The sequence below is a fragment of the Aotus nancymaae genome, unplaced genomic scaffold (assembly GCF_030222135.1).
Source record: "Aotus nancymaae isolate 86718 unplaced genomic scaffold, 86718_ANA_hifiasm-v0.15.2.pri h1tg000057l, whole genome shotgun sequence".
NCBI lineage: Eukaryota > Metazoa > Chordata > Mammalia > Primates > Aotidae > Aotus > Aotus nancymaae.
The window spans coordinates 26,342,233-26,364,106 of NW_026988471.1; the positions used below are offsets into that span (position 1 = coordinate 26,342,233).

A 21,874-nucleotide genomic window follows, 5' to 3' on the forward strand; every position below is an offset into this window, starting at 1 on the left:
GGGGGGTGGAAGCCAAATGAACCCCTATTGGGCACCTCCGTGATGCCAGGAGCGAACTGGTGAGCCCAGCACCCTTGGAAGAGGGTTCAAGGCAAGGCGGTGGTGCCGGGACCTCTGAGGTCCTGGGGATTTGGGGAGCCTTGGGGTCCACAGGCACCTGGCTGACCTGGCTGAAAGCCGCTCTCCCGGAGCCCCCCCTCCCCCGACCGGCCCCGCGCATCCTGTTCCCCTCCCGCTGGCTAGGGGGCCCCACCTTCCCACGGGTTCCCACCCTGCTGTGACTGCCGCACCCCCACGACAGAAGCCAACAGCTCTTCAGCACTTTTATTAAAAAGCCACGCAGAGAATGCCCTGGTGGCTCTGCCCCGCGTCCCAACCCTGAGGTGGGGGAAAGGGGTCAAAGTTTTGGCGGCCCCAAAACCAGGCCCATCACTTGCCCACCGAGTCGAATATGATGCGGTTCTGCTCGGCGCGCTCCCGCTGGCTCTGCGTCCGCGCCAGCTCCAGCAGGGTCCGCAGCAGGTGAAAGGTGAGGTCAATGGACAGAGGAGGGTTGTCCCGCCGCGGCCGGTCCCCTGTCATCCCGGGCCCTGCGCGGCGCGGGAAGCGCTCTGCCAGCAGCAAGAGGAGCGCGCGGGCCCCGCCGCCCTGGTTCCGCGTCCCGGGGCTCCAGCGCAGACTCGGGTCCTGGACCCCGGCCGCCTCAGGGCTCCTCTGGCTGCTCCCAGGGCGCAGATGTACTAGGAGCAGCAGCGCGGCCAGCAGCGCCGCGCGTCCCGCCTGCCTCATGGTGCCGCCGGCCCTGGACACACAGGGGCAGCGCAGGGTGAGATGCGCCTGGGACAGCCGCAGGGGGCCGCTCCCCACCCCGCACTGGCCCGGCAGGTGCAGGGGGCCGCTCCCCTCCCCGCGCTAGCCCGGCGACCCCCGGCGGCTCCTGTGGCTGCCTACCCAATGCCCGCAGCCTGCCCTCCAGCCCCAGCCGCTGCGCCTGTGCTGTTCCACCCCTTCCATCCAGCCTCTCTCCCGGAGGAGCGCGGTGGCTGAGCTGAGTGGAGTCCTGATGTTGGGGGAGGCTGGGCGGATGCTCTGAGCCACTCACAGGTTTTCAGCGAGTGTTTGTACGGTCCAAGACGGAGCTCCAGTTTCTGTCCCTCGGGGCGGGCTGAAGGCACCTTGGGGAACACAGGGTCTGTCCCGGGACTGCCGCCAGCCTTATATAGCGCCAGGACAGCTCCGACTGACGTCAGTGAAGAACATGCACTGATTGTAGAAGCAATGACAGCCACAGCTTCGAGTCTGGCGGCTGGCGAGCCCCCAGAGGGACGCACCTCCTGACACCAGCCTTTGTGCCCCTGGGGCTAGCGTTGGAAGCAGTACTGGACGCAGGGCAGCAAGAAGCCAGCTGGGACATAAGGACTGCTCTGGGACCCACGAGAGTCCCTCACCCTGCTTAGAACAGCCAGCAGTGACTAGGGCGGTCCCCAGACCAGACTAGTCGGAGTCGTCTGTTCTCCGACACACGAAAGGGAGGCGGAACCGTGGGGCTGTCCATGGTGCTGACCCTGTCCTCTGCCTCTAGAAAGGTCTGAGGAGTTGCGAGAACGCTGTGTGACTGGAACCCATTGCCTCCCCGCAGCTATCAGTTATGCAAATGGAGGCATCAGGAGTGCACCGCTGGCACTCAGCCAACACAGTGGGACCCACCGAGGGGCAGTCTGCCATAACCAGAGTCTCCCAGCATTCTTTTTATCTTTTTCCAGCCTCAGGATCCAAATTCTAGGGCTGTCTGACCAAGGCACCATTAACAGGGCCTCTGGCCTCTAAGTGCTTTCAGACCACAAATGGCTGGCCCATCTGCTTTTGAGTTTGCCCAAAGTGGTAGTTTAGCAAAGTTCAGTTTCTCTCCTGGGAATCACAGTAGCAGTATTACTCTGCCCATGACCTTCAGGTTACAATCACTGGGTAGGCAGTAAAGAAATTTGGGTTCAAGTTTCTGCTAACTCCTGGTGTGGACAGATCACCTCCCTTCTACCAACCTCAAGGTCCTCATTTGTAAAAGACTGGGCTTGGCCAGGTGTTGTGGCTCAGGCCTGTAATCTCAGCACTTTGGTAGGCCGAGGCAGGCGGATGACAAGGTCAAGGAGATCAAGACCACCCTGGCCAACATGGTGAAACCCCATCTCTACTAAAAATACAAAAATTACCTGGATGTAGTGACACATGGCTGTAGTCCCAGCTACTTGGGAGGCTGAGGGAGGAGAATTGCTTGAACCCAGGAGGCAGAGGCTGCAGCAAGCTGAGATCATGCCACTGCACTCTATGACAGACAAGACTCCATCTCAAAAAAAAAAAAAAAAATTGCACTTGGTGGTCTCTTGGCTTCTTTCCAGCTCTAGAAATGACTCCCCAATAATTTTCTGCTTAAAAACTTACTCATTACCACTGCATATTCCAGACTACATATTTAATAACATATTTACTGAGGCACCATATAAAGGGTTCTGGGGTTTCTAAAGAGCTGGAGCTACAATAACACTGGGCAGGGTTAGAGTAACAAATGTGTCTATGAAGAGTGGGAACGAGTAGCATCTGCTGGGATATGGGTGTAAAGTTGATAAGGTCATGAAGTTCAGATATTCATAGAGTGCTTAGTATGTGGAGGGAATAAGACTATTTTAAAGGTCTCTAAAGCAGTCAGTGTATATTTTAGAGTGAAGAGAGGAATGGCAGGGTGCTAGTCTTCTTAAGTTCTGACTGGCAACCCAATCCCGTGGAAACTGCTGTGCCCACTTTGAGGAGGTTGTCTGACTGTTCCAGGTCCAATCTGCAAAGTGGAAATGATGGAGTGAGGTAGGCTTAGAGCTGATGTGCCTTCCAGGACAGGTAGGAGTTCCAGATAACAGCAACGCATTGGACAACAGCCAACCTAAGGAACAGGAATAGCACGGTGAAGAGGAGGAAGGCTAAGCATGAGCAAGGGCTGGAGACCAGAACATGCGATGGAAAAGGAGGGATCCTGTCAGAGTACTGGCAGGTTTAGGTCTCTTTCCTTCAGAGCCATTTTTTTTTTTTTCCCTGACACAGAGTCACCCAGGCTGGAGTGCAGTAGCGTGATCTTGGCTTACTGTAATCTCTGCCTCCCAGGTTCAAGTGATTCTCATGCTTCAGCCTCCTGAGTAGCTGGGACTACAGATGTGTTCCACCACAGCTGGCTAATTTTTGTATTTTTAGTAGACTGGGTTTCACATGTTGGGCAGGCTGGTCTTGAACGCCTAACCTCAAGTAATCCACCCACCTCAGCCTCCCAAAATGCTGGGATTACAGGCATGAGCCACTGTACCTGGCCCCTTCAGCACCCTATGAAGGGTCTGTGTGGCTTGGACCAAAGGACAACTGGCCCAAATTCTTGTGCCATCCCAGAGCTCTGTTTCCCGAGTGAGAGCCTCAAAGGCTAAATACTTAGTGGCTCTCTTGCCATGCATAACTCTGTTATTCACACCTCTGTCTGGGCCCCTTCTAAACTCACTGATCTGTCTTGTACCAGCTGAGATTTCATCTTCCAAAATGTACTGCCTACCATATAAAGTAGCACTTTTTTGTTTTAAATTAACCTTGCTCTAGTTTCAGAGTGTTGCAAGGACCCTAATGTTTAGGATTTGGTTCATAAGTCTGTATTTCTTTTTTTTTTTTTTTGGAGACAGGGTTTCATTCTGTCACCAGGCTGAAATAAAGTGGCATGATCTTAGCTACAGTAACCTCCATCTCTCAGGCTCAAGTGATCCTTCCACCTCAGCCTCCCAAGTAGCTGAGACTAAAGGCGCATATCACCATGCCTGGCTAACTTTTTGTAGAGATGGGGGTCTCACTATATTGCCCAGGCTGGTGCCGAACTCCTGGACTCAAGCAATCCTCTCGCCTCAGTCTCCCGAAGTGCTAGAATTACAGATGTGAGCGACTGTGCCCAGCCAGTCTGTATTCCTTTTAGCTATGGTATTCATGTATATTTTGGCCATGTCCCCTCTGAAGAGTTCCATATTTTCCCCTGTTCCCAAGACCCCTCACCTCTAAGCATTTGAACCATGCATCTTCAGTTCCACTATATTTTTGGGTGCAGTTCAGCAACTATCTTTATCGTATCTGGCCAGGCTCCTACTTGGCTTTCTGGTCTACCTGTCTGTCTAACCTAGGCAGCAGCACCCCAGGCACTGTCCCTGCAGATATGCCATCAAGTGCGGAGCTCAGGTGGGATGGAGACAAGGGTGGTGGAAGCAGGATCCTCCCTAGGGAGATGAAGAAAGTTAACGGGCAGATATTCTGGGACAGTTTCTGGAAATGGCAAGCATTCTTAATAACATGCTTGGGAAGCTGAGGAGCTCTGATTAGGGCTCGGCATTCCGGTTGGGGGTCTAAAGTAGCTCAAGGTTGAAATGAGAATCATTTTCTCTCCAACTGTTGCTAATGTGGGTCTTCCTTGATAGGTGGGGTAGGGGTGCGGCATACCTGTAATGAAGGGGGACCAGGTAGAAGTTGGCTAACTGCACAGCAGGCCATAGCTGCAAGAGAGAGAAGGTAAAGGTTGGATGGCTGCCCCACCACCTGACCCCAAACTCACTGTCTTGCCCGGCCCTACCCCAACTTCTGCACACAAGAAAAAGGCAAACAATTGGGTGATGGCTTCCCTAATTACGGTGCCCATCCTGGGAATGAAAGAGGAATCCCAATGGAGAGGTTTCCCATGTCAGGAGGACCCCCAATCCCAGGATAGTTCTAGACTTAAGGAAGCAGGAGAACCAGCAGTTAGGGTGTCAGCTCTTACATAGTAGTTGGTGATAAGGGCATCAGGATAATCCTGGAGAGACAGAGAAGGAACAAATTAACACTTGCACCTCCAAGCAGCTCCCACTTCCCAGTGTGAATGTCACACACAGATGTCTGTTCAAAGAACACATTCCTGCACCATGCCCCTCAGCTCCTCCCCTCCATGGCCTAGGACTTTACCTCCACTTGCCCCTTTTTATCCTGGTGAAACCTGTCTCCTTCCCCTGGGCTGTCAGCCTGCCAGCCAAAGACATTCTCCACACCTGCCCAGCTCACCTGCTGTAGTTTGGCCCAATTGTCCTGGGCTGACAGTCCATTGAGCGCCCCTACCAGTGGAAGAAAGCAGCCCAGAAAACATGGGGCAAAGCCCCCCTAGGGAAGAGAAATTCCAGTCCTGTGAGTGCTTAAATCTCCACCTACCCCCAACACAGCTCACCCTCCCCACTGTTCTCCTGCTCACCTGATCTAACAACATCTTCTTCAGTGCATCAACCTTGGTGGTGCCAGGGATGAACCGATCCAAAACCTTGTACCAGCCTCCTACCACAGGGCCCTGGAAGTACACCCCAGATAGCGGCAGGCTGCAGTGAGGGGGCACTTGGTATTTACATCACTAAGCTCCCAGCCCCAAGTATCAGAAAGCCTTAGGGGAAGTGGACACTAAGAAAATAGAGGGCGGTAGGTTGGCTTAGGTGTCAGAGTCCAAGGGAAGCCAGAGGATAGCAAAGAACTAAGACCACTGTTGAGTCTACTGAAGCCCTGCTGAGGGTAGAACTTACCACAAAGCCACAGCCCAGCAACGCCATGGTCAGAGTCCGGCCTCTCTGGTGTTCCTGCAGACCCCGCCTCTCCACCAGCTGCTGTGAGATAATGTCACCCAGGCCCATCAGAGACCCTGTGCAGGGTACACAGGTGTTGTCAGGACATCTCCTAGAATGGGCTGCTGTTCCAAGGAGGGAGGGACATCTGCTGGTAGCCACAGACGCTCTGGCAGTCTGCCCAGGGCTTCATTTTGGAAACAAATGACCAGTCCCTTCTTGCTGCCTCAAAGCCCTCATGTCCCCAAGGATGGTGACACCTCATGTGTATCCTGTCAGAAGCTGGGATGAACAGGCCTGGGCCCAGGAACTTTGCATTGAACTGTAAAGGGAAGTCAGAATCAGAAAGTGTAGAGAGAGGAAGAATTTTTTTTTTTTTTTTTTTTTTTTTGAGACAGAGTTTCGCTCTTGATACCCAGGCTGGAGTGCAATGGTGCGATCTCGGCTCACCGCAACCTCCGCCTCCTGGGTTCAGGCAATTCTCCTGCCTCAGCCTCCTGAGTAGCTGGGATTACAGGCACACGCCACCGTGCCCAGCTAATTTTTTGTATTAGTAGAGACGGGGTTTCACCATGTTGACCAGGATGGTCTCGATCTCTTGACCTCGTGATCCACCCGCCTCGGCCTCCCAAAGTGCTGGGATTACAGGCTTGAGCCACCGCGCCCGGCAGAGAGAGGAAGAATTTAAGGCCACAGGGCTGAGAACCAGAGACTGTCAGAATCGAAAGGGGCTTTAAGATAATTTAATGTAAACCCCTTATTTTAGACTACGGAAAAAAAGTTCAGGGTCCCACATGGCCAGTAAGTGCAGGGCTAAGGCAAGAACCAGGTGGCTGGATTCCTAGACACTGTTCTTTCCAGACACAGCATGATGAATAAATCGTGTAGAATGGTAGGAAATCCTGTTTTCTCCCCCGAGCCCAAGGCAAGACCCTGCCAACAGCTTTCACCTTGGTCTTGAGGTCTCTATTTGTGGAGAACAGCAAGAATGACTCTTTCTTTCTTTCTTTTTCTTTTTCTTTTTTTTTTTAGACTGAGTCTCGCTCTGTCATCCACACTGGAGTGCAGTGGTGTGATCTCAGCTCACTGTAACCTATGCCACCCAGATTCAAGTGATTCTCCTGTCTCAGCCTCCTGAGTAGCTCCCACCACCACACCTGGCTTTTTTTGTATTTTTAGTAGAGAAGGGGTTTCACCATGTTGACCAGGCTGGTCTTGAACTCCTGACCTCAGGTGATCCGCCCGCCTTGGCATCCCAAAGTGCTGAGATTACAGGCATGAGCCACCATGCCTGGCCAGAATCACTCTTTTTAAAACAAGAGCGCTGGCCCCGGAAAGGTAGCTCACACCTGTAATCCAGCACTTTGGGAGGCTGAGGCAGGATGATTGCTTGAGCCCAGGAGTTGGGGGTCAGCCTGGGCAATATAGCAAGACCCCGCCTCTATAATTTTTTTCTTTTAACAATTAGCTGGGCATAGTGACATGTGCCTGTAGTCCCAGCTACTATGGAGGCTGAGGTGGGAGGACTGCTTGAGCCCAGGAGGTCGAGGCTGCAGTGATCACGCCACTGCACTGCAGCCTGGGCGACACAGCAAGACCCTGTCTCAAAAAGAAAAAAAAAAGTAATAAAACAAGAATGTTCAAATGTTCATAAGCAGGAAGAGGACTGGCTGAGCTGATAACAGTCCCAAGAAAGTCTTGGCCACCTCTTGGCACAATCACCTAAACCGAGATTTCCCCCATTCATAACCTTATATTGAGTTGGCAATGGATATAGTGGCCATTTCCCCCCAGGACTCTGCACCTGCTTCCCTTTCCCTAACTGCACAGACACCCAGCTCCAATCAGCCCTATTTAGACACCCACATCCAGAAACTACGACAGAAATCATCACTGTTTACAGAGCCCCCAGTCTATTATGGTGGCGTGATGGTTTCTAGCAAATACACACTTATCAGGCCACTTGGGAGTGACCATATCATCTCTGGCTTGCCTGTCTATCTCACCAAGTAATGAGAGCCCCCCTCCAGCCCTGTAGCCACACTGTCCCCGTGCCCTCAATTAGCACTGGGCAAACACATCCTTCTGCCCCATTCCTTGGCCCGGAGCTGGCTCTGACGTCCATGCTGGCTGCACACTCACTGCTGCGCTCTTCCTCCATACCCTCTGCCCAGCCCTGCCCCTGAGCAGCTTAGTCAAAGGCAGCTGGGTAAGGCTGACAGCTGGGGCTGGGGACAGTTACCCAAGGCTCACCTGGGCTGCTGGCCATGGAGCAGCTCTGGGCACCCCCAGTCCTGCCTTGTCTCTCCCTGAAGCTCCCAAAGTGGTGGGGCTCTTCCCAGAACACTGCGAGACATGACCTCCCAGAGACAAAGACAGAATCCTAGACACCCTTCACCATACACCTAAGCAAGCCCCTCTGGTAAGTGCTCAGAAAATAAAGGAAAAATGTCAAATGTACTGCTCCAAACAGCAAGACCATTCTGAGAAAGGGCATGAAGAACGCTTGAGTCCCCTCTAACTTGTAGTGCTCATCACCGCTGGCAGGCTGAGGGAAGCTAGAGAGATTTAGGGGCCAAAGCAGTTCACGAGGTTACATCTACTCAGAGAGACCTGGACAGACTAGCCTTAGAGAAAATACTGAAGTATTCCAGAATGAACAGCTCTGAAGATGAGCTGGAGCTAGACAGACTGGTCCAAGAAGGTGCGAGGACCTTGGGGCACTGCAGGTTTGCTCCCACCCCAAGCAATCAGCACTCAGTTCCCTATCCCTCCAGGCAGGGATAGGAGGGAGCTGCTACAGCCCTGCAGAAAGGGAAGAGTGCTGCTGAGAAGGGGAGGGAATGGTGAGGCAGAAAAGGCAGTCCCTTCTCAAATGAAGTGACAAACAGTGTAATGGTCTACTTTGGTAAGGTGTTTACAAAGGGCGCTTATACATTTATCCTCGCAAAAGATCTGGGAGGTAGGTGGTCACACCTCCATCAATTAAATAATTCGTTTGTTTTGTTTGTTTGTTTTTGAGATGGCCTCTCGCTGTGTCACCCAGGCTAGAGTGTAGTGGCAGGATCTTGGCTCACTGCAACCTCTGCCTCCCAGGTTCAAGCCTCAGCCTCTTGAGTAGCTGGGATTACAGGTGCCTGCCACTATGCCCAGCTCATTTTTTGTATTTTTAGTAGAGACAGGGTTTTACATCTTGGCCAGGCTGGTCTTGAACTCCTGACCTCGTGATCTACCCACCTCGGCCTCCCAAAGTGCTGGGATTACAGGCATGAGCCACCGTGCCCGGCCTCATTTATTTATTATTATTATTATTATTATTATTATTTTAGACAGAGTTTCATTCTTGTCACCCAGGCTGAAGTGCAATGGCATGATCTCGGCTCACTGCAACCTCTGTCTCCCGGGTTGAAGCGATTCTACTGCCTTAGCCTCCTGAGTGGCTGGGACTACAGGCACCCACCACCACACCCCATTGATTTTTGTATTTTTAGTAGATATGGGGTTTCACCATGTTGGACAGGCTGGTCTCAAACTCCTGACCTCAGGTCATTCACCTGCCTCAGCCTCCCAAAGTGTTGGGATTACAGGGATGAGCCACCATACCCGGCCTACACCCCCATTTAATGATGAATTTTGAGAGATGAGATGACTTGGTAAGGAGTACAGTTGGGACGGAACCCAGGCCTTCTCTCAAGGAGGAAAAAGGAGGCCAGGGTATTCTCAGTGTGGGCTGACATGGGCTCAGACGTCAGTGGCACCAGGAGGCCCCTGTGGCTGCTCCCCTGCCAGCTGTTCCTGCCCAAGTGAGGACCCAAAGGGCCTGCATATCAAAGACATTCCCTAGACTAATGCACTTCCTCTCTGTCTTACTCCCCAAAATTCCATCACTCTGCTCCTTGTCACCTTATAGGGATGGCAGGAAGCAGTATTTCTGGGAAAGAAACAGAGAAGTGTGTGTTTTCACTCTTCATGGCTTGCCAACAGTCAAACAACAAGCTAGAGGCAGAGCTGGAATGAAAAGCCAAGCCCCTGACTTCTAGCCCTGTAGTCCTGGAAGCCTACAGCCTTGCAGAAAGATGGATTCAAGGCCCTCAAACTTTGCTCATCTAGCCTGAGGGACTACCAAGTGACAGGGCAGCAGTTCGGGAGAGTAGGTGGTAGGTAGATCTGCAGTCCCTGACAGTTCTGTTCATTTCAGAGGAGCAGCGCCCAGGGGTTCCTTTGCCCACAGATGATCAGGCCCGCTGGGCCTACAGCAACTCCAGGGTGTATAAGGCTTTGGTGCAAGCATAGAGCAAGCCTGCTTTTCCAGCACAAGTGACCCTTTGAGCAGGAAGGACCCAGACAGTCAGATTCCTCATCCCACCTTCCCCAACCCCAGGGCCCAAACAGACCCAAACCACCTCAACCCTGGACATATTTGGTTGGTCTGGACCCTCCAGTGCTCTGATCCCCTACCCCTTGGACTTGTTTCCAGGGAGTTGGGACTGGAAGCCTGAAGACACATAATGCCCAGAGGCCTGATGGGGCAGGGTGAGGGGCTGCTGGGCAGTGATGCCCAATGACAGGCTGGGCATGGAGCCCAGTGAGCAGATGCTGGCGCAGGTGTGACATCATGCCCCTGGGTAGGTGCCAGTTCTCATGCCGTCACTCCCCACCAGATCCAGCGGCCGGGGGAAGGGAGCCTGCCTCTGAGCACAGATCAATTTGGGACCACTTTCTGCTCACTAGTGGAAAAGCCCCAACTTCCGCACCTCCTTCCCAGGCGTAGGCGGGGTAAATTCTCTACTTCTCCTATTTTGTTTCTCTACTTATTTTTGTGGCTTTTGCATCTCATGTGCAAGAAGGCAGAGGGGCAAGAAGTGGCTTCTTGGAAGGAGGAGCAGGAAGCATGTCCTTCAGTCCAAGAGGCCTGGGTCAGCAGGTATAGCTACTGGCATGGGGCCAGCAGTGTTGCCGTTCCTCCCCAGAAGTCTCCAAACATTAGTTAGTTGCCTGGGGTAGGGATTCAGTCTGGCACAGAGTCCAGAGGGAGTGGAAGCCCAGCAATGAGAGGCGGGAGTGGGTCCTCTGGGATTATTCTGAATGCTCTCCCATTCTGGCCTGAACCCATCCTACTGCTAGAAAATGAGAAAAAATGGGTAGTTTTGCAGCTTGTCAGGTATCTAAGCCCAAACCAGCATCTGGAGGCCAGTATCTGGAGGCTCCAGTAGTCTCAAGTGCAAGGCAGTGTGGCAGGCAGCGCCCTGGGTTATAATGCCAGCTGTACCACTGACCATCTGAGACCTCAGTGCATGACACTCACCCCCTCCTTCCTCAGTTTCCTTCTCTGCAGTCTCATGGGCTGGACTGGATGGTCTGTAAGGTCTATTGAGCTCTCACGCCCTCACTTAATTCAAACTCCAGGGAAACCAGTATCTGTAGGAACTCAGCTGCTCCCACAGCAGGACCAGGGTGGACTAAGATGGATGAAGCTGGGCCCTGGGCCCACTGGAGAGTGGAAGGGCCCTCAAAGAAGGAAGGGATAAGGCTGACTCACACTCTGCAGAACATGCAGCCAATCTTTCCCCAGACTAACCTGTTCCTGACTCTGGCTTGGCCAAAACTGGTATACTAGACATTTCTTTTGAATAATTTCAAATGTTCTTATTTACCTATCTCTTACTCCAGCCATTACTACAGTTCAACGGGATAGATCCTTGCTTCAGGCCTATGCCATACCTGGGCATTTGCTGTTGATGGCTTCAGTGACTATGCATGTGCAAACTAGTAGTGGAGGGGAGTTATCCCATGAGGTGAATCTTTTTTTTTTTTTTTTTTTTTTTTGTGAGATGGAGTCTCGCCAAGGCTGGAGTGCAATGGCACAATCTCAGCTCACTGTAACCTCCGCCTCCTGGGTTCAGGCAATTGTCCTGCCTCAGCTTCCTGAGTAGCTGGGATTACAGGCGCCCGCCACCACGTCCGGCTAATTTTTGTATTTTTAGTAGAGATGGGATTTTACCATGTTGGCCAGGCTGTTCTTGAACTCCTGACCTCAAGTGATCCACCTGCCTTGGCCTCCCAAAGTGCTGGGATTATAGATGTGAGCCACCGCACCAGACGTGGGGTGAATCTTTGACCAATGTGGGATGGGAGCAGCAGATAAAGGTCTCTTCTTTTCTCTAGAAATTACTATTGATTTTCATGAGACTTATTTACCAAAAAAAAGAAAGAAAGAACTATTCAACCAGACAGTCCTAAGGAGTATTTCTTTTCTTTTCTTTTCTTTTCTTTTCTTTTCTTTTCTTTTTTGAGACAGAGTCTTACTTTGTCTCCCGGGCTGGAATGCATGATCTCAGCTCACTGTAACCTCCACCTCCTGGGCTCAAGCGATTCTCCTGCCTCAGGCTCCTGAGTAGCTGAGACTACAGGCACGCACCACCATGTCTGGCTAATTTTTGTATTTTTAGTGGAGACGGGGTTTCACCATGTTGGCCAGGCTGGTCTCAAATTTCCGACCTCAGGTGATCTGCCTGCCTTGGCCTCCCAAAGTGCTAGGATTACAGGTGTGCGCCACCACGCCCAGCCACTTTAAGAAGTATTTCAAAGAGCTTCTCAGTTCCAAGGGACTGAGCAACAGCTGCCCTTAGCAGTGGCTAATTTGATAATGCATCCTTATAGTGGCTCTCCCTCTTTCCCTCCATGGGATCACTTCCTATTCCCTAACAAGGTATCTGTACATAAGCTTCAGGCTCTGCTTTTTGTAACCCAAGGCTAAGATGGTTATCCACATTCAGATTATGGCAAGTGGAACAAACCTAATCCAAACACCACTATAAAAAGAATATGGCTTGGGCAATATGGCAAAACCCCATCTCTACCAAAAAAGAAAATAAATTAGCTGGGCATGGTGGTGTAAGCTTGCAGTCCTAGCCACTTGGGAGGCTAAGGCAGAGGATCCTCTGTTGCCCAGGCTGGAGTGCAGTGGCACAGTTATAGCTCAGGATGGGATCATGCCACTGTACTCCAGCCTGGGCAACAGAGCAAGACCCTATCTCAAAATAAAATAAAATAAAATAAGTTTATTGTGCCTGGGTTGCCAACACTCACAGAAAGAACCAACCTGTTGAGTCTTTTAGGTTTATTGAACATTTAGGGGCACGGTGGCTTGCGCCAGTAATCCTAACACTTTGGGAGGCTGAGGCGGGAGGATCACTTGAGGTCAGGAGTTCAAGACTAGCCTGGTAAACACGGCGAAACCCCGTCTCTACTAAAAATACAAAAAAGTAGCCTGGTGTGGTGGCGCACCTATAGTCCTAGCTACTCAGAAGGCTGAGGCATGAGAATTGCTTGAATCCAGGAGGTGGAGGTTGTAGTGAGTTGAGATTGCACCACTGCCCTCCAGTCTGTGCAACGGTGTGACACTCTGTCTCCAAAAAAAAAGAAAAAAAAAATTCCAAAGCCTTTTCACAGTGATATTCCTATACTGACCCTGTGAAATCATACAGCTAAACTCAAGTTGTTGTCGTTGTTGTTTTTGAGATAGTTTCACTCTTGTTGCCCAGGCTGAAGTGCAATGGCGTGATCTTGGCTCACCACAACCTCCGCCTCCCAGGTTCAAGTGATTCTTCTGCCTCAGCCTCCCGAGTAGCTGGGCTTACAGGCATGCACCACCATGCCTGACTAATTTTGTATTTTTAGTAGAGACAGGGTTTCTCCATGTTGGTCAGGCTGGTCTCAAATTCCCAAGCTCAGATGATCCGCTCGCCTTGGTCTCCAGTGATCTGCTTGCCTTGGCCTCCCAAAGTGCTGGGATTACAGGCGTGAGCCACCATACCTAGCCTAAACTCAAGTTTTAAAAGAGGAAACTGAGGCTCAAAGCTTACTGACTTGTCCTGATCAATGCACCTACTAGGTGCAATGGCTCTAAGATACAAATCCTGGTCTTCTAAGTCTGAAGTCTCTGTACTGTTTTCTAGTGTGATGAGCTATTCCATGGGACCTTAGGAACTACTATGCTGGGGTCCAAAAGTGGCTCAGTGAGCTAAAGCCACTTTCCCCCTTTATTTGTAGTTTGATCCAAATACCCTGAACAGGAGGGAAGGAAAAGTCTAAATGGTCTGAAAAAGTCTGGGAAAAGTGCTGGGAGGCTACAATTTGCTACAGGGCAGAGCTGGGATGTCAGCACAGCCTCAGGAAGACTGAGGCTGTGGAGCTGAAGGGCTCCAGCACCAAGAGACCAGAACCCCAGTTCAGCCGCATGTTGGCACCTGGGCCTCCTTGGAACTCTAGCTCCTGCCTTTGTCAGCTGCGGATGCCTTGGGTAGGGAAATACAAGGACTATCCTTTCCTCCCTATTCTTGATGACCACAAGGGGGAAGCTTCCATCTGGCAGTTACGGGCCCTGGGGGAATCTGAGCCTGGGCAAAGGGCCCACCGTGTCAGTTCCCATCACAGCCACACTGCCCAGCATGAGTCACCACACACGCAGCCAGGTGAGTCATACAGGCTGACGGACACTGAGGACAGGATGAGAGGTGGTTGGGCACCGGAGACTGGAGAGGGGCTCAGGGAAGGGCCAAATAATCCATCTCCTGGCCATTCATGCAGTTAAGTTTCTAGTGCTGATGTAGGGCTATTCTGGTGACAGGACCCTTGCTCTACTCTGGCTTTCAGTAGCCCCCAATCCCTTCTAATAGTCCTCTTCTCAGAAGCCCAGTCATCACTAGAATCCTGTTCCCCTCCTCTAAACATGGGCTAAACCTCATCTTAATGTGATTACCCTTTGTACCCCAATGGTCTAAGGCCTTCTAATCATTCCCCCTATAAGACTAACTTATCTTCGCACCATCCTCTTACATTAGCTAACTTGCAAAATGAAGATGGTAACAAATGTAGGGAAGTCACTGTGTTACCTCTGTGAGGTTAGTATTCAATCACTGCATTTGGAGTGATTGGTATCTGATCACTCCAAATGGATCAGGATGGAGTGATCGGATACCGTTTGGAGATACATATTTAGACATTTAGACAGTAAATGATAAGAAAAGCAAATGAATGATATAAACAAAACTCAGGAAATTTGGGTGTGTGAATTAGGGAGAGGTGCTCAAGAGACCTCAAAGCTGGTTGCTGATACAGAAATGTTCAGTTTTAATGTTATTTAAACTGTACATACATGTCTCAGTCATTCTTTTGTATGTTTCACAATAAAAAATACCATGAAAAACTGGGATAGGAGTCTTGATTCAGCACTTATTAGGTGTGATCTAATGTGGACTCAACCCTCCTAGCTCACACACCTTTGTGGGGGCCTATGCTATAACGTATATAAAGGTACTTTGCATACAGTAAAATGTTAGTTTTCCAAGTTGGGGCCTTCTGGGGCAATGCCTTTATCCTGTTTCAGGACTGACTGTTCAGCTTTTTGAGGACTTTGAAATCCTAAAACCCTACTACTGCACAGCTTGGTCAACTATGCATACCCCTTAAAAACAGGCTTGGGGGTCACCCTCCAAAACAGACTGGGGACAGTGTGGGATGAAAGCCAGCCAACCCTTCAAGAGGGCTGAACAGAAACAGAAAGTGAGAGTGGTGCAGTGAGACAAGCCTCTGGCTTCCAAATCAGCCTGCCCTGGTCCCACTCAAGTCCTAGAGGGACACTCACCAGCTGTCAGGACCTGTACTTTCCACGGGTGAGCAGCCAGAGCCCGCTGGTATGCCCGCCAGAGTGCCATGCTTCCTGTCAAGCCAAAAGGAGAGGGGGTCACCCCCACTGTCTCTTTCCACAACTAAGGAGCCGCCTGACATTCCCTCGTGCCTACTCCCTTGCCCTTCCCACTTCCAATGTGACTTAAAGGGGCAGAGGCCACATGCGGGTTGCTTCCCAGACAGCTTCCTGTTGCAGGAGTCGCCTTAGACAATTGGGGAAGAGAGAAAGGCTGTGGGAAGCTATGGACTCCCAGTAGCAGCCACCAGCCACCCCACCCTCATTCCTGAAGCAGGGCCAATGGAGGCCTCGGTTCCCGACCGAGACACTCAAGAGGGCAGCTTTGCTCTGGCTTCCACCCAGAGATTAGGTCCCTGAAAAGACAGCTTGGTCCATCTCCAGATTCAGACTTGGTTGGAACCAGTGTGTAACCTTCCTGAGTTCAGCTCCAGACCCAAATAGGGCCCATCACTGCCCGAATATAGAATGACCACATGCCTTGTGGGCGCTCAAGGCTTACAACGCTTTGAGCCAGTGACTGCGGATCATCCGCCACTCACCTGAGCGCGAGCTGGGAGCGGAGCGTCCCTCCCATGTAACAGGCTAGTCTAGGAACTTCCGCGCCCAAGTCCCGCCCCTTCCGGCCAAAGTTCCGCCCCTTCCGCCCAGCGTCCTTCGGACCTTTTCACCCAGGACAGGAATGTGAGTGGACCGAGCCAGATACACCTGGAGAGCGGCTTAACTCGGTCACCCACTCCGTGAGCGACACCTTTTCCAGCTGGACTGCGCCGGACCCTTGTGTGGACCCTGCCGACCTTACTTCCCACCTGGGTTCAACCCTCTGCCTCCTCCAGCCCCTTCTCTCCCCTCAAGGCCCGGGCCTGTCTCGATCTGGTAGTCTCATTGTTCAGCTCACCCTCCCCCGCCAGAACTTCCCAAGGTCCTGACATCCTTTTCTCAGCAATCGTAGTTCGGGAGCTATAAGTTATTTTTTGTCTCTAGGTTCATTAGCCTCACTGTGAGCTCATGAGTGGGTGAAACTGGAGTCGTTCATATTTGTCCTCATGCAAGTATTTCAGTGCTTTGCTGCAAACAGCCAGTTAAGAAATATTGCATACATGTGACTCTTCCACAGAAAGCATTGGAATTAGAAAGTCACAAGACATTAGGTATTGGCTCCCTAACTAACGGGCTGTGCAGCCTTGGTCATGACTAGACTTGATCTTAAGGCTCCGCATCTGTAAAATGAGGGGTTGTTACACTATTGACTTTCCAAACTCGGCTCATTTCTAGGAGTTTTTCAGATGTTTGTGTGTAGGGGGATGAGAGGGGCGGTATTACTACAGCCCCTTCTCTTTTAAAAAGTATATACTTCTCAAAAGATCCATTTTTAACAATGGGGTCCACAACTGCATGTTTGAAAACCAGTAAGCTTATCCGTTCCAGCTCTAACATTCTAAGTCTGTGACTATAGAGCAATATCTTTTCTATAGCGTTGGAAATGTCTACAATATCCCTGGCAATGGATTTGTTAGGCTGGCAGGCTTTACTTATCTCCTGGGAGCCCAAATATCAGGAGGCAGACTCTTTTCAGGCTGTCTACTTGCCCAGCTCCATCCCCAATTCACCCAATTCTTATATTAAGGCAGGGAGACTCCTGCCACAAATCCTGGATAAAGAGTAAAGGAATCAAGGAATTCAGTGTCACAAACATTTAACTAAAACGCTTCTATTTGCAAAACAGCATGCTAGAGGAGTGAGTTAACACAAGTAAATGTAATAGGAGACCAAATGTGGTAGGCTGTAAAGTTATATTCTGAAGTTAGACTGAGTTCATCTCCCCAGCACCACCACTTACTGGTTATATGACCTTGACCTTTTACAGACTGCTTACCCTCTCCACCTTTTATCATTAAAATGGCAATACCTACCTCATACAAGTGACATATGCAAAGTGCCTGAAGCGGATCAAGTGCTTAATGCTTGTTTATCCTTTTTCCTTCCTTCCCCCGTAGGAACACAAGGGAGACTTTTTTTTTTTTTTTAACTGGAGAAAACTGGGAAGTTCTTTGGTGAAGGTGGAATTTGCGCAGGGACCTTGAAGGATGAATTGAACTCGGATGAAGATGGTGGAAAAAGACACTCCTGGCAAAGGGAGGAGTATGAGAAGAGGAATAAAGGTAGAAAAGTATATGAACAATTGATAGTATGAAGTGAATATATTGGGAGGGAGAGTTGGAAAGAGAAAAAGCTCTTGGTAGAGAAAAGGAACAAGGTCAAGACTAGGGCCAAGACTCAGTTGCAGAAGCAGGGCTGTCAGCACCAACCTACAGTCTCTCGTGTGGATCCCCAGGTCCCATCTTTTCTACCACTGAAAATAGGAAAGGGGCTGCCCTGTAGAATTGAGTAAAGCTTTCCTTTGACAGAAGGCACTCGCCTAACACCTCAAAAAACTGGCTCAATGTGAGCTGGATCCCAATAGGGTAGTGCAACACTTGGCTTCTTTGCACTGACATGGGTTGTCTCTCTGCTGTTGATGGACTTGCGTTTCCTCCAGGTCTGTTTTCTCATCTGTAAAGGGTGGAGATGGAACTTTTTTTTTTTTTTTTTGAGATGGAGTCTCACCTTGTCACCCAGGCTGGAGTGCAGTGGCATGATCTCAGCTCACTGCAACCTCTGCCTCCCAGGTTCAAGTGATTCTCCTGCCTTAGCTTCCCAAGTAGCTAGGATTACAGGTGCACACCACCACACCCAGCTAATTTTTTGTATTTTTGGTAGAGATGGGGTTTCACCATGTTGGCCAGGACGGTTGAACTCTTGACCTCAAGTGATCCACCCGCGTCAGCCTCCCAAAGTGTTGGGATTACAGGCATGAGCTACTGCATCTGGCCAGGACTAAACTTCTTGATCCCCTCTTAAAGGACATTTTCTGATATATCCCTACACTACGTATTTGGCCAGTCTAGAATGCCAGAGGGTTTTGTACCAGGTAGGCACTGATCTCATCTCCACTCCCTCCAAAAAACACAGCTGCCTGTTTTTTTCTATTTCCTGAGGTCATCTATTTCCCTCCAAACCCCAGCCTATACTCCTAGGCATTTCAAGACCATGGTTTGCCTGTTTCTCATCACTAGCATCTGTCTTTGCTTAGGAGGCAGTATCCCATGAGAGGACTCTTAACAAGATGAGATAAAACAGTACATTACTGTACTTGGGTTCTAAACACCTCCTATATGTAGAACTGAAGTAAATATTCTAATAAGTCAACAATGTGACAGTATCATGAAGGATCAAAAATCATGACGTGTAAAAGAATGGTTGAAGTAACTGAAAATATTTAATCTAGAGAAGACTTGGGAAACACATGATCGCTATGGTTAAATACTTAACAGGGCAATCACAGGGAAGATGACTAAATTTCCTAACACCCATGAGTAAAATTTATAGAGGTATACTCTGACTTGATATAAAGGAAGATTTTAAAAAACATGACTCTTCAGGAGTGTTCAAGTAGGGTCAGATGACCAGTGATTGGGAATACTTCGTAAGCAGGAGCAAGTAAGATCTGAGCTACTGTTCTATCGGTAGGGTGTTCGTGGTGTTCCTTGGTCAAAGTAGTACTCAAAGCAACTTCAGTCTCACAAATTACTATCACCCTCATGGGCATATATAATGGTTACCCTAAAGAGGAAGTTTCAGAAGGCAGTAATATGGTATCCTGAAATAGTCAGACAGGAGCCTTCATGCAGATACCTTTTTCAATTCTCCATACACCCATTCACAAGTGGTCGCAAAAACACCCAGTACCTTTACTTAAGCTTCACCCACTTAACAATACGCTCAATATGAGCAGTTTGACTCCCAAGCCTAGGTCAGGCCTGAGTGTTTCTTGTGAGCCATAGTCTTAAGCTGAGGAGCCTTGAGAGTTTGTGGAGGGAGAGCCCCCCTGCCCGCAGGGGGCTGTGATCACAGAAGTCTGTGGAAAGAGTGGGATCTAAGGAGTCCTGGGAGGCAGGCCTAAAGGTCCAGGCCTGGCATGATCAGTGTCCAGAGAAGGCCCCCAGTTCCTATGGCTCTGTGCATAGGGGCCATTTGTTCTTGACCGACTTCACTCCAAGGGTCTGTCGTGGACCAAAGCTAGGGAGTGGGCAGAAGGTGATGGCTGGTTGGAGAGAAGCCAGGCCGTCTAGTGGGGGAGGATGGTTGGAACATAGCATTGAAGTGGGCTCGACTTTCAAGCTGCATACGGTGGCCCAGTGGGGAGGCAAGTCCACGGACAAAATGGATTCGAACCAGCCCTGACTGCCCCCCAGATACCAGCCATCCATAGGAGTCCAGGTTTGGGCTGAAACGTACCTGTGAAGAGAACAGAAAACAAAGAGAGATGCTCATGAGTGGTGCTTGAGGGTGACTCCTAGCTATATGAGCAAAAAAAAAAAAAAAAAAAAAAAAAAAAAAAATGAGCCACAACTGAGAGCGGTAAGAATGAGAAGCCAGTGAATGAAGTACTTCTGTCATGCTCTGGAGGAAGAGGAGGCTGTCATCTGTGTAACCTTTTCATCTCCCATTTCAACAGCCCCAGGCCCAGAGAACTGGGGGGAAATGAGTGGAGGGTGGCAAGGATGAGAGATTACCTTATGAATAGCCTCCAGCTGCAGCCTGTCCAGGCAGAGTTGAGAATGCCCCTCTCCCTCCTGCATGCGCAGCATTGGTTCTCTCCGGAGCAGATCATGGAATGAACCCTGGGGAAGGGAAATGGAACAGGAGAGAAAGTGAGAGACTCCTTAGTTTTTTGTTTTTTTGTTGTTTTTTTTTGAGATGGAGTTTCACTCTTGTTGCCCAGGCTGGAATGTAATGGCGCAATCGCAGCTCACCACAACCTCCACTTCCAGGTTCAAGCGATTCTCCTGCCTCACCCTCCCGAGTATAGCTGGGATTACAGGTCTGCACCACCACGCCCAGCTATTTTTGTATTTTTAGTAGAGATGGAGTTTCTCCATGTTGGTCAGTCTGGTCTCAAACTCCCGACCTCAGGTGATCTGCCCGCCTTGGCCTCCCAAAGTGCTGGGATTACAGGATTACAGGCATAAGCCACTGCATCTGGCTTTTTCTTTTTTTTTTTTTAAGACAGAGTCTCGCTCTGTTGCCAGGCTGGAGTGCAGTGGCGCGATCTTGGCTCACTGCAACCTCCACCTCCTGAGTTCAAGTGATTATCCTGCCTCAGCCTCCTGAGTAGCTGGGACTACAGGCGCGTGCCACCAGGCCCAGCTAATTTTTATATTTTTAGTAGAGATGGAGTTTTACCATGTTAGCCAGGATGGTCTCCATCTCTTGACCTTGTGATCCTCCCACCTTGGCCTCCCAAAGTTGGGATTACAGGTGTTAGCCACCAAGTTCGGCTGAAGCTCCTTAGTTTTACATCTTTGTGCTAAACTCAGGATTGCGTACTATACAAAGACTAAAGTTTTCTACCTTTTCTAATATCACACTCATTATCCTGGCCTCAACTTACCAAATCTGTGTCTTGAAAGAGCAAGTAGTGATGGTTGACAGTTTCAGTATAAGTTCGAGCCTTGGGAGGGTTAGGGACCCCAGATGAAGCAGAAGAATGGTCTGGACCTTCAGGACTGTCCTGATATGGTATCAGATCTGCTTTATATATAGGCTGAAAGGAGACCATGAAATTAGGTTCTATAATACTAAAGACAGAATAAAAGCAGAAAGAGGAAACTGGTTTGGGCAGGAAAGGCTTCAAGATGGAAGAAAGTAGTATGTTTAAATATAGGCTCAGATGCAGTAGGGTAGGGAAGATTATACACAACTCTGTGCTAAGACTTTCTGGGATAGTATCAGGGCTGGGAGACCTAGCACTAATTTGTACTCTACCAGAAATTGGGAGGTTATAGGAATGTGGGTTATAGGATCCAACAGCTGCTGTTAGGTGTTCATATACGTACAAATCTTCGCTCTACAGGTCGCTTGACATTTATTGGATTCAGTGCCATATCTGGCAATATAGCAGCAATGAGCTCCCCAGATATATCTCCTGCAGCTATGGTCCCAAGCCAGTCAGATCCGGAAAGACTCTAATAGAAAGAGACAGATTTCATTCATTCATTCTTTCATTCATTCTTCATTCATTCATTTATTCAGAGCTGAACTGGTAACAACTGCAGTCTGACACACACACACACACACACACACACACACACACGAGTTTATCGTAACCCACAGCCCTGATGATAAGAGATACCACACACCTATCTTCTCCTTCTATCCAAAAATACTGCCTCTTCATGACCACTAATAGTGCATAAATGAACCATTTTCCTGTGTAATGAAGTTCAGAAAGGGGCTCACCCAAACAGTGCCTTTGCGAGGAGCAGTGAAGTAGGCTTTGAAACCAAAGTAACCAGCATCAATATAATGAATCCCACAGAGTCCATAACTGTTAAAAGAGAAATAAGTTTAAACCTTCCTTTTCTTTAGATTCATTTCTTCTCCTTAACCTCTTCCAGAATTTAAACCACCTCAGTGAACCAACTCT

General features: G+C 49.8%; 3 protein-coding genes across 15 annotated transcripts in view; all 3 read right to left on the reverse strand.

Annotated features, from left to right (window-relative positions):
- Positions 1 to 310: 310 nt before the first annotated feature.
- UCN (urocortin) lies at positions 311 to 1,181 on the reverse strand. Its single transcript, XM_012475371.2, has 2 exons — positions 1,103 to 1,181; positions 311 to 802 (listed from the first exon to the last, which is right to left on the reverse strand). The coding sequence occupies exon 2, from the start codon at positions 787 to 789 to the stop codon at positions 430 to 432; it is 360 nt and encodes a 119-aa protein (XP_012330794.2). The 5' UTR covers positions 790 to 802; positions 1,103 to 1,181; the 3' UTR covers positions 311 to 429.
- Positions 995 to 15,972, reverse strand: MPV17 (mitochondrial inner membrane protein MPV17). 7 transcript variants are annotated; one of them, XM_064363949.1, is made up of 8 exons: positions 15,888 to 15,972; positions 15,286 to 15,360; positions 5,601 to 5,716; positions 5,282 to 5,374; positions 5,098 to 5,193; positions 4,820 to 4,852; positions 4,504 to 4,556; positions 995 to 1,175 (listed from the first exon to the last, which is right to left on the reverse strand). In XM_064363949.1, the coding sequence occupies exons 2-8, from the start codon at positions 15,353 to 15,355 to the stop codon at positions 1,109 to 1,111; spliced, it is 528 nt and encodes a 175-aa protein (XP_064220019.1). In that variant the 5' UTR covers positions 15,356 to 15,360; positions 15,888 to 15,972; the 3' UTR covers positions 995 to 1,108. The 7 variants fall into 7 exon arrangements, with proteins under 7 accessions (XP_064220019.1, XP_012330785.2, XP_012330786.1 ...); XM_012475362.3 differs by lacking the exon at positions 995 to 1,175 and adding an exon at positions 2,451 to 2,827 and having other exon boundaries at positions 15,888 to 15,971; XM_012475363.2 differs by lacking the exon at positions 995 to 1,175 and adding an exon at positions 2,451 to 2,929 and having other exon boundaries at positions 15,888 to 15,971.
- Positions 15,973 to 17,026: 1,054 nt separating this feature from the next.
- The window catches only part of GTF3C2 (general transcription factor IIIC subunit 2), a 34,101-nt gene continuing 29,253 nt past the window's right edge, over positions 17,027 to 21,874 (reverse strand). For 4 of the 7 annotated variants that reach the window (XM_012475355.2, XM_012475353.2, XM_012475354.2 and 1 more), the window contains 5 exons: positions 21,688 to 21,775; positions 21,285 to 21,413; positions 20,840 to 20,992; positions 19,962 to 20,069; positions 19,372 to 19,683 (listed from right to left, as the gene is read on the reverse strand). In XM_012475355.2, the coding sequence (XP_012330778.1) occupies positions 19,465 to 19,683; positions 19,962 to 20,069; positions 20,840 to 20,992; positions 21,285 to 21,413; positions 21,688 to 21,775 (697 nt within the window). In that variant the 3' untranslated portion in view covers positions 19,372 to 19,464. Of the gene's footprint in view, positions 17,899 to 18,645; positions 19,684 to 19,961; positions 20,070 to 20,839; positions 20,993 to 21,284; positions 21,414 to 21,687; positions 21,776 to 21,874 lie in introns of those variants that run through there. The other 3 variants (XM_012475358.3, XM_012475356.3, XM_012475357.2) reach the window with 3 other exon arrangements.